Source organism: Microtus oregoni, unplaced genomic scaffold, assembly GCF_018167655.1.
Source record: "Microtus oregoni isolate MIOR12 unplaced genomic scaffold, Mior012 000055F_ref0000237, whole genome shotgun sequence".
Classification (NCBI taxonomy): domain Eukaryota; kingdom Metazoa; phylum Chordata; class Mammalia; order Rodentia; family Cricetidae; genus Microtus; species Microtus oregoni.
The window spans coordinates 11,762,095-11,774,380 of record NW_024543831.1 but is presented as its reverse complement, the minus strand read 5'-3'; the positions used below and the strand labels follow the sequence as shown (position 1 = coordinate 11,774,380).

General features: G+C 38.0%; 1 protein-coding gene across 1 annotated transcript in view; it reads right to left on the bottom strand.

Moving 5' to 3' along the window:
• Window positions 1-10,497: 10,497 nt before the first annotated feature.
• The window catches only part of Ireb2 (iron responsive element binding protein 2), a 42,643-nt gene continuing 40,854 nt past the window's right edge, over window positions 10,498-12,286 (bottom strand). Inside the window, exons 21-22 of the mRNA XM_041638462.1 lie at window positions 11,599-11,784; window positions 10,498-10,915 (exon numbers count right to left, since the gene is read on the bottom strand). Coding sequence (XP_041494396.1) covers window positions 10,805-10,915; window positions 11,599-11,784 — 297 coding nt within the window. The 3' untranslated portion in view covers window positions 10,498-10,804. The remainder of the gene's footprint in view (window positions 10,916-11,598; window positions 11,785-12,286) is intronic.

The following is a 12,286-nucleotide window of genomic DNA, read 5'->3' as shown; positions in this document are numbered from 1 at the left end:
CAAGGGGGCTCGCTGTCTGGGTGCTGGAATGTTCCAACCCGAAACAGCTGTATAAGCAAGCCTACGCTGTCTGTGCTGACGGGGAAACTGAAGTCTAGAGTGCACAGAACAGTTAGACTGTGGGTACCAACTCTCAGTTCAGGACCTTGGCCACAGTGCTCGTTTTGAAGCGAAGTAACTCAGTACAACAGAGGGAGAGAGAGAAAGCTGTTAGCACCACAGTTCAGATCTGGGGTGACAAGCGATTCTTTCTTTCACACCGAGGAACAGAGATGGCAGTTGGGCTAGAATCCCTACTTAGGTCAACGGGAAAGTGCTCAAGAGCTTGCCCGGGATTCTGGAACGAGAAGTTAGTTGGACAATCTTAATTTTGAAGGACACAAGACCACATAGCTGGACGTCCTTCTCCAGCTAGTCCGACTCCTCTGATCGGTCAGAGTACTCTCCTGGAAGAGCCTGTCCGTCTCTCACTCGGGCTGGCAGTTTGCTCTCCTTCTGATGTTTTGGTGTGTGCAGTTCTTGTGTTTTTCCCGTCATAGCAAACTCACGGGTGCGATAGCCACTCTGATTTATTTATTAACTTGCCCGTTCTCCCCAATTCCCACCAACCACCTAGCGTTATGAGAAATTTGTTCCCTCCTTTAGATATATGATTCTTATCTGTTTCATTTCTAATCTTCAAGTAGCAAGGATGTTTTTCCTACACGTTAGGATGTCAGTGACTTTGACTTGGATTTCCTGTAACCAGAAATGAAACACTCTGTGCGTTCTAAGGCCCCTCTGCAGAATCTGAATTCTTTTTTTTTTTTTTTTTTTTTTTTTTTTTGGTTTTTCGAGACAGGGTTTCTCTGTGGCTTTGGAGCCTGTCCTGGAACTAGCTCTGTAGACCAGGCTGGTCTCAAACTCACAGAGACAGAATCTGAATTCTTCTCACCTTCTCTCACCAGTCTGCTTCTACTGGACATTTTCTTTCTCCTCAGCACTAGGGTTGCAGAAATGCACAGTAATGTCTGACTTTTTACGTGGGTTCTGGGGATCTGAACTCGGGTCTTCATGCGTGGGTTGCAAGGAGTCTAACCCACTGAGCCATCTCCTGTGACATACTTCAGAAATGCATAGTCTGGTATAGTGATGGCTGTGCAATCCTAGCACTTGAGACATTGAGACGGGATTCTGAGTTCAAGGCAGCCAGGCTGGGCTACATAAGGAAGCCCTGTTGTAAAGGAGTCAAAAAAAATGCTTTCTGTAACTTGCCATTTTCACTTTAAGTAGATATTTTCCCATTTTAAGGGTATCTTTATACATAAACTTTTTGTACATCTTAAAATTTTGGTTGAGACAATCTCATGTAGCCCAGATTGGACTCCTGTTGTCACCTCCAAGTGCTGAGATGATAGTGCACACCACCTTGCCCAGTTTTTGTGTACTTCAGATTGTCTTTAGGATGAACTGTTCAGTATTTTAAGATTCCTAATGTGTGCTGCCAAACCATTTTTCCCTCAACATTGGAGATTTTGTGTGTGTTTGCATATGATGTATCACACACACACACACACACACACACCCCTCCAATTTGAAACAAAGACAATTTGCAGTGTCAGGGCTCAGTGTCTAACATGTATAATGTTTTGGGTTCAACCTCAACAGAAAATGTGTTCTAGAAAACAATCTTGTAGTTTAAAAAATATATTAAAGCTGGGCATGGTGGCACGCACCTTTAATCCCAACACTAGGGATACAGAGGCAAGTGGGTCTCTTTGAGTTTGAGGACAGCCTGGTCTACAAAGCATGTTCCAGAACAACTAGGGTTGTTATACAAAGAAACCCTATCTAGAAAAACCAGTGTGTGTGTGCGTGTGTGTGTGTGTGTGTGTGCACATGCAACCATAGGCAACATTGTAGCCTCAGTTCTCTCCTTCACCTTTGCATGGCTCTGGAGATAGAATTTGTGTGACCAAGTTTGTCCAACAAGCACCTTCTATTGCCCTGTGGCAACCATGCAGTTTTGTATTTCCTTTATATAACGGACATTCAGAGTTTAGTGCTAACACAACGAATACATAAAATTCAATGGTCATATGAGCAGACTATGAGGATTGTACATATACATCTGTTTTTGCTATAGATGACTAATTTTTAGGTACTAATATGATACTGCTGGTACATGTTCTGAGAAATGCATCCTAAGGTGATCCCATGTGCAAGTGTCAATGCATTCATACAGACTAAAATGGCTACTAGGAGACATCTTAGAAACCAGTTCTATGTGGTCTGTAATTCACTGGTAATCTCATTTTGCAAATGTCAATGCAATTACACAAACTAAAATGGCTTGCTGTAGGAAATCCTACAGCCAGTAGCCCTTAAGTTACCTGCCCACTGGGGCGTGGCCTCTTATACTATTTATGTCAATGTAAAGCGTGCATCCGGCCTCTTTTCCGGCTGCAGGATTCGGTTGCTGTTCTCCATTCCAACAGAGGATATTGATTTGTGAGTCTACCCCCATAAATAACCATCTATTATTCTCAATTCTGAGCTAGTGTGGGATTTCTTTCAAGTGTCCTTCTTCAATGGCTATTGGGTGACATCTTAGAAAACAGTTCCATGTGGTCTGTTATTCACTGAAAAGTTACTATGTGGCCCAAACATAACCTGAACACCAGTGGATAGCCTAGCAGTTGTAAAATCTATCCAAACAACTCTCATCAAAACAGCAAGACTAGCTGTAAGTGGTAATTAGGAAGCAAAACTGAAATCAAGTGATAAATGCACCAAGGCTGTTGTTTCTATGAAGTCTGAATATCCCAACTACCAGGATGCACTTGTGTTGGTATTTGCTTTTGTGACACTACCCTAGAATCTGAAATTGTAATCATTTTAGTCTTTGAATGCCAATGTTTGGAGAATATTATTGTAAAGTGTGATGCATTTTTCCTACTACTTTTGCTAACAATTCAAAGGTATTTGATTAAAGAAAATTAACCTGTGAGCAGGAGGATGCGTCACCAAGTAGCTGACAAGCAGTGGTAAAAAGGGACCATGTGTAGCAAGGCAGAGAGAAGGATGGTGGGTTTTTGGGTTTTTTTTTTTTTTTGGAAGATGCCAGCAAAAGGAGGTTAGCTACTTGCTATTCTGCTTGCCTCTCTGAGTGAGCAGAATCCCACCTCAAACCTTGAATTCTGAGTTCTTTAGATTTAGATAGTTTCCCTTAGTGGCTTTAAAAAATTTGAGACCTGCAGGAACAGAATCCCCTCAGACTGCAGGCCTTGCAGCTGAAGCAGTGCTTAAGGGGCAGCCACTGCAGATAATTAAAAAAAAAAAGTCAAACAAACATAAAAAAAACAAAAACCAATTGGCATCCAGTGGGTGGTAGAACCACACAGGAGGGGTCACACCAGCCAGCTCTTCTGGACCTCCCTATGCTAGCAGTCCACTGTGACTTGCCTGGAGAAGTCAACAGAATTGGGGAGAGATTTGGGAAATCCTTTAGAAAAGTAGGAGAGAGTTAAATAATATTGAAAACAACTTCTACATTAAAAATGGGAAAATAACAATGCAGGATGCTAGGGATCTCTATACCGTACTTTAGAAGGCTTGATGTTAGAAGCAGAATATGGGAAGATCAATGATTTAACCAACACTGATTAATACTGATAATCAATACTGTCAGTATGGTATTTAATGCCTTATCAATAATAGCCTTAGTGGTTTTTGTTCTAATAATGATGAGTGGATGGATAGGATGCAGACCTTGGAAAGATATACTAATGAAAAAGAAAAAAAAAAAGCTCAGACATGGGCAGAGGAATTTAGAGCAGAACTTACCACACAAGTGCATTGTAAAAACTGGAGAGGAACAGCCTAAGGTTATTAGAACACCAACTTTAATACATCTGGTTACTTACTGTTCAACAACAACCACCAGATGATATGCATCCCCAAAGCTATGCAGAAGTTAATTGGAATTTTGTAGATATATTAGAATTAAAGAGATTTAAGGAGCAGTAGTTTCATATGACATGCATTCACCCTTTGTGAAACAGATGTTAAATTCATGGGCAACTGGAACAGAATTATTCCACAAGACTGGAAGGACTTAGTTACAGCCATATTATAATCTGGTCCTCAATTACAATAGAGAACTTGGTGTAGAGAGGAAACCAGGGCTCTAGAACGAGGTAGGGCTAGAGGTCATGAGATTTCCCAAAACCAAATTATTGGTAAGGGTCTGTATGCTGGTTTGCAAAGACAGTGTATATTGAATGATAACACCCTGATTCTATGTTGTATAGCAGCTTTGAATGCTTGGGACAGGGTTGAAGAATCAGGAAAGAGGACTGAGTCATTTACTAAAATTTTACAAGGCCTGAAAGAAGCTTTCACTGATCTTTTATACAGATTAACATCAGCTTTAAATAGAAAGATTCTGATCCAGATGCTTGACAAATATTAATTGAAACTTTGGTTTTTGAAAATGCTAATGCAGAATGTAAAAATGTGATAAGGCCTTTAAGGGCAACATCAGCACCTATAGAAGAATGAATCAGAAATAAGTCAATATTGATTCTAATGATGATACCTGGATAGGAGCACTGCTTTCTAAAAATATGAAGAAAAATCAAAATATTAGGTGTGTTAATTGCAGTAGACAAGGTCATCTGAAAAAGGAGTATAGGTAAGGTGCTCCTAGAAACGATGCTTATTCTAGAAATAATTCAAACAGAAGGCCCCAGCCCTCTGGAGTATGCAGAAAGTGGGGCAAAGGCCAACATTGGACTAATGAATGTAGATCAACACGGGATAGGCAGGGTTACCCTTTGCCATTGGGAAATGTCCTCTGGGGCCTCTCCAAGGCCTCAATATCAAATGTAGTTTAATCTTTACCTGCCAGCATTGGGAAAATCTTCCACAAAGTGATTAATGGCCTGTCGTTAAAAAACATACTGAACCGGATGCCAGAACAGCTTTAGAAGATAAAACAAAATGTTCACAAGATATCATAAAGCAAATACTTTGGCAAACTTCTATAAATGACCAAAGGTAGAATTTGAATAAACAGCATAGAAATTGAGGGTTTAGTAGACACAGGTGTAGATGTAACAATAATTGCACTAATTATGGCATCCAGGTTGGCCTCTTCAGGAAGTAAATGTTCAGCTTTTAGGGCTTGGCAGTTTGTCTCAAGTAAAACAAAGCATGAGATGGGTTGAATGTATAGGGCCAGAAGGACAAATAGGAAAATTGAAACCAAATATGGCTAACAAAGCAATGAATTTATGGGGAAATGATTTACTGCAGCAATGGAAAACAGATTAACATTCCCCCAATCTCAGAAAAACACTATAAAATAAGGAATGCTTATGAAATATCAAAATATACTATCAAGAACAGTAACAGACCATTCAAATCATAGATAAGCAGGGCACCACAGTTGTTGGTATTCCAAAGGTACCAACAGCCCTACCTTTAAAATGGCTGATTGACAAACCTGTTTGGGTGGAACAGTGGCCTGTGACATCCAAATAATTACAGGCCTTAGGCTAGTACAGGAGCAGTTAAATGCCCAACATATTGAAGAATCAACCAATCCTTGGTATTCTCCTATATTTGTTATTTAAAAGAAATCAGGAAAAAGGAGAAAGGTAAACACATCGAAGAACTGTTAATAAGGTGATTCAGTCAAAAGGGTGTGTTTGGAATTTCCCTGCCTTCTCTATTACCTGAAGGATTGAATATTATAGTTATTGAGTTAAAAGACTGTTTCTTCACTATACTTTTACAAAAAGGATGAAAAATTTGCCTTCACAGTGCCTACTTATCATGATTCTCAACCCATTAAGAGATATCAATAGAAGATTCTCCCTTGAGGGATGTTAAATAGCCTAACCCTGTGCTAATGTTTTGTTAGACAGTCATTGGAAATAATTTGTGTACAATGCCCTCAATCTCTTATTGTGTGAATTCATTGTGTCAATAGCCTTTTGGGTCTATAATGGTCTGATAAGAGCTGATGAAAACCATGCTTGCTCTCTTGGATGGTGGTCAGAGTTCTGTTCTCAGCTTCTGGTGCCCAAAGAGGACCACAGCTCTCTACCATTAATGTTTTTCCCAAATAAATACTTGGTATACTTTATTCTGGGTTATCATGGACCCTTGTTAATTACACCTACAATCTGTAATTTTTCATTATATAGAACATTTTACTAGCTGATTCAAATATAGATACTTCAAAAAATGTTTGAAGAAGAAAATTTTGCCTTGGTGTGGATTACAAATTGCTTCTGAAAAAAATACAAAGGGGAGATTCTACTAATTACTTAGGATTTAAAACAGGTTTACAAAAAATTCAACCACAAAAGGTACGAATCAGGAGAGATCAATTTCAGAATCTTAATGACTTTCAAAAATCGTTGGGAGACATTGCCCATGTAGGGCCCACTATTAGAGTAACAAATAAAGAACTAAGTAATTTGTTTCAAACCTTAGAAGGTGACATGGACTTAAATAGTTCAAGAGAATTATCTGATGAAGCTGAGAGAAAGATGACTTTGGTGGAAATTACAGGATGCTCATGTGGATCGTTTGAATCTGGAGTTTGATTGCATTCTGGTTATTTTACCTTCTACACATTTCCCTACAGGAATTTTAATGCAGAGGGAAGATAGTATCTTAAAATAGATATTTTTTTATCACATAAACAGAGTAAAAAATTAAAACCTATTACATCTATTAGAAGTAATGCTCATTATGCAGACAATATACAAATTAAGACTGACAGCATATGTATCGAGTAAAATGGAACAGTTTTGGCTCAGCCTGCTCTTCCCACAGGGATTTGAATCCAAAGCTTGATCCTGCTAGACACGTGACCTATCATTGCCCTAAACCCTAACTCCTGGACTATCCTTTCCAATCAGTGGAAAGCTGACCATATTTACAAAACCTTGATTTAGGCAGAGTGCTGTGGTCCTAGCTCCTGGCTGTGGAAGACTTGTTTTGCAAAAATATCAATAAAATTGCAGCACAGTGAGTGACACCATTAGTAGGACCTGCAGTGTGAAGTTTCCAGAGCATATGACACCACTGTCCTATAACAAAGCCATTTTCTCCTGTAATAAACAATTCATATCAATGAGCTTTCCAAATCTGTCCTAAATGTTATCAGTTACCGTAACAAAGATCTATGGTATAAAGGAAACATGCAATGCCATTTCTAGTAGCTTCAATTTATAAGTAACTATGTATTTAAATTAGTTATTAGAATGAGGAACAGACAGATTAGGGAGAAAGAATCAAGAAATATCAGCTACGAATAGGAGATTTCAGCTTGAAAAAAAAATTTGCTTTGGGGCAAGTAGTTGGCCACAGTAGCGGCCCTCAACTCAACCAATCCTCCTTGTTTTAGCTCCATAAGCACTGAAATTACAGGCATGCAACACCACACTCGGTGAAATAGTTTTTAAACATCCAAATGTCAGCTCAGCATTGAAATTGCCTGGTAGAATAGACAGTCTCCATCCCTTGAATGTTAAGTTGCCTGCCTTGTGCATGTACAAAAGATCCTGGCTTAGGTCAGGTTAGTCCTTTCACACTGAACTGATTCCATGACTTGACTATGTTGGAACACTCCCTGAATTAAATCCATTTACTGTTTCTTAAGTGGGTCCTAACCATATTTCAGACTTTCGATTAAGTCTAAGCATAGAAAGGAATTTCGAGATATAATGGTGAGATTAGCTGGTTCAAATGCTGGATGGGAATGAACAAAGGCCAAACATTACAGAACATATTTAAGGAAAAATTTATGGATAGCATTTTATTTCTTAAGTCATGCTATTTTATTCTGTTATAACAAAATACAACATGAGTCAAATGTGGTAATACAATTTCTTTATTAAAAATAATTTACAGCATCAATAACATATACACAATTTCATTAACTGAACTTTACCTCCAATATATTTCTATACAATACTTAACATTATTGAACTTAAAACTGTTATGCTATTTTGTTGGCTTTAAATAACAATGATTTGTAGTTACTTAAGATATATATATATATATGTATGGTTTTATAGCCATGTATTATGCATAAAATTGATAAAACAAAAACAAAACAAAAAAGATCACATCAGCACAGTCACAGTTCCCCTTGAAGGGGAAAAAAAATTCCATTGAAAAAAGTCAAAGTCCACTTCCTTTCCCTGTTTTTTCCCCAAAATCAAATCTAGTATCATTATCCAGTATCTTAGTGTCTTCTCCCTAGACTCAAAAGCAAAAAGGAAGCCGGTTTTCAACCCCTGAAGAGTGTCAATTTTTCTCATCTCGTCACTTACCACTGAGGAGAGGAATGCACACTACATTGTTATCACATATGAAAATAACTGGCTCTGGCTTTACAACATCTAGTTCAATACCAGTAAAACCCACACAGCCTGGTGAAGAGATACCTCTCATCCAAGTGTTAACAGAGACGGGTACCTGCTGGAAGTCTTTCCTTCATTTGTACGAGCAGCACAACTAAGGCACACAACAGCATGGAACACACGTTCTTGAGATAAAATGCTGCTGTTGGTAACTGCACTATGTTCACAATACTGATTGCTTTTTTGTGTTCACTTCCTTTCCCCAAAATTGGTAATGTTTAGAAAATAACAAAAAATACTAAAAATAGTCAAAATAAAGGAAGTAACACATTAAACACAGGCCATCACATTTTTGCATCATTTGGCTGGAGGCAGAATTATAAAATATACGCATTGAGACATGCGCTTAATTTCCTTCCCCCATTTAAAACCATGCTTATCAAGAGTTTAGTTCACTGTTTATAAGCAAGAGATCGAGAACCTTGACTTTGTTCCTGAAATACAATTTTTTTTTTTTTTTTTTTTTTTTTTGAGACAGGGTTTCTCTGTGGCTTTGGAGCCTGTCCTGGAACTCGCTCTGTAGACCAGGCTGGTCTCGAACTCACAGAGATCCGCCTGCCTCTGCCTCCCGAGTGCTGGGATTAAAGGCGTGCGCCACCATCGCCCGGCTGAAATACAATTTTTTACACCATTCCTGGAGGGTGGACTGGAAATGTAAATGTTTGATTCACAGCATCTTAGATGTCTATATCCACACCTTTAACTCAGATTATTGACAGAGTGTGCCTTCAAAATAAGACACCCCCCATATAAACATCCTGAATTAACATTTCTTCAAAGCATGTACCAGTATTTTAATATTCAACTTGTAACTTCCCCATTCCTAACTCAGGATTCCACCAGATGAACACAGATGCACAGACAGAAGACACATGGCTTCTACCAGAACACAATATGATTTCAAAGTAGCAAGAAACACTCATAACGAGACTTTGTTTTGTCAAATTCTAGTCCAACTAGATATACATATCTGAAAAAGACTTCAACAGACTGTATGACTGATTATGTGCAAAGTTCAGTTCCCAGTGCTCCTTACTCACTACTGGTTTGGTAGTTCCTGAATTTTAGCATAAAACAAGTACTTTTTGTTTTGTGCTATGCTCAAAACCAGATCAGATGAAGAAAACATTTAAAAAAAATCATTGCACTTAATTAACATTTTGCTGCTAAGTTTAATTTCTTAATTAAAAAGAGGTATAGGGCCTTCTAAAAGTAATTACCAACCCTTTTAAAAACGATTTAAACCATGGACAAAAGCATGTGATGTGGTATAACAGATATAAATGCAACTGGGGGAACACACGACGTGCAGACAGCAGTGATCGCCAAGTGTCTTATCCTCACGGTCAGTCTTGATTACAAACAAACAAATCACAATGAAATGAACAGAGTGATGTATCCCAAATATTCAAATAGCAGTAAGTCAACTTAAAGGACTGAAAAAAAAAAAACTTTAAAAATACTTTGGGTGTATAGCCAAATAATTTTGGGTAGATAATTTTAAGTTTAGAGGAAATATAGAATTGATTCAAAGTTGTTTTCAGCATTCATAAAAGGAGTGTGGAATATCAGCTGGTAATACCTAATTAAGGTTACAGAAGTTACAGCATCATGTAAAATGAGTAAAATCTAGCCCAAATTAATACACCAGAATTTGGGGCTTGCCAGAGGGGTCACAGTGGCAAATTACTAAAAAATTAAAGAGCTGTATCATAGCATATATATTTGACCTAACACATGGTATCATACAATCATCTATATTTTGCAGTTTTTTATCTTCAGGCATGGAGCAAACTTTGGTTGGACTGGTCAGAGGAACTGTGATCTGGGGCAGGTTCTAATCTTCAGACATATTGAGACTAAGGGTAAACCTGATTTATATTACAAATTGGGAATATCAACTGTGTCCAACTCAATTCTGGAAAGAAATACACTTAAAAATTCATTTATAAATTAGGGTCTAATCTGGATTCTTGTATTTCAACTTGCTATTCTTAAACCAACAAACAGCAATCCAAGTTTATAGGGCAAAACAAAACAAACAGCTTCAGAAAGGCTACTCATATGAATCTTCAACACAAGTTCAAATTCTATCTTTATTTACAAAATGTTCTGATAAAATATAACCCCCATACTTACAGGTCTCTTCCACAACACACTTCACACGTTGATTTTTAGCAATGTTAATAGCACCATTCGTATATTATTTAAGATCAAGATTTCATTTCAGTTACTACACTGATTCATACTCATTTACATCCATGGATGAGAAAAACGAGTTTACTGGAATTATCTGCAGCTCCATGGCAAGGGTTCCTGGCTCCAGCACAAAAGGCTTTGCAGTTACCAGTCACGAAAGATACCACGGTGAGTATATACTATGAGAATTTTCGAGCCACAAAGTTTAATAAGCCTCCATGTTTGTACAAAGTTATCTCCACATCATTTTCAAATGATGCAATCACGCGGAATTCTTTTCCAGTACTCGTCTTTAAACAAACAAAAAGATGTGTGAGCGTCAGAGCTTCAAAGTGTTACTTGGTTAAGATCATTTGCATCCACATCCACTAACTACCTGATTTATTGCCTCACTTTCCCGGTTCTAATTCCTACATTTCATTGCCCCAAACCCTTCCGATGTTTAAAAACATGAGACCCCTCCCAAAGAGCTAAGTGGAAAACCAGGTAGTTTGCTCTCTAATTCTAAAGAACTCTGCAATTCCACAGCATGACGCGGATGCTGCTTCCCTTAAGTCATTACTCACTATATACATTTACGAGACATAAGTGTTGACCACATACAATGTCTACTGTCCCTGACTTTCTTCCCTTAGTTATAAAGTCTTACTATAACACTGAGTGATGAACTCTTGCTTCTCTTTGGAATGGATTATTGCCTGGGTCAAATTTAGATCAAAACATAAACAGCTGAAAATCCAGCACAAGGAACTGAGCCTCAGTTCTCTATCAGACATCTTTTTCCTAGACTAACCAACCAGTTCCTTCTACCTTTCCTCAGACACGAGCTCTACTAATAACACATATTAACAGGAGAGAGCTACAGCTAACATGCACTGACATTAGCATGCAATGAGAAACAGCTCTTACTCACTAACAAAAGCCCATTTGAGTACAGAGTACACAATTGTGTATTTGGAAATCTTCAAGATACCTTCATATTTAATGTAATTCCAGGAGAGAGTTCTTCAGGAAATGATAAAGAAAATACTTCTCTACCAGAGAGGCCCAAAGTATCTGCATTTTCTCCAGGAAGGTACTCAAGTGGAGCGATGCCAATTCCAATCAAATGATCTTTGTGTATTTTTTCATAACTTTCAGCCAAAACAGCCTTTACACCCTGTAACAAATATGCATTTTATTTCCTCACTTTAATTTTCATTTATCACCATCATCATCTTATTATGATTATTTCTGAGACAGATCTTGGTTTGTAGCCTAAACTGGCTTCAAATTCATAGCAATCTCCCTGCTTTCTGGCCTGGGGTGCTAAATTTGTAAGATGTACAATCATGTCTGTTTTACAGGGACTATTTTAAAGAAAAAAAAACAGATCTTTGGCCTTTGTTTTCTATAGTTATTTTTGTTGGACTATACTATTACTGAGATTGTAGTTGTATATGGTATCTACAGAAATCTTTTCTAGATTCTTCTTTAAACAAAAACAAAACCGAAAACAAAGAAATCCTACAACACTCTTAAAACTGAGTGGTGATGGCACACCCCTTCAATCCCAGCAGTATGGAGGCAGACCTCTGAGTTCAAGACTAGCCTAGTCTACAGAGACAGAGAGTTCCAGAACAACCAGGGCTACACAGAGAAACACTGTCTCAAAACACAAA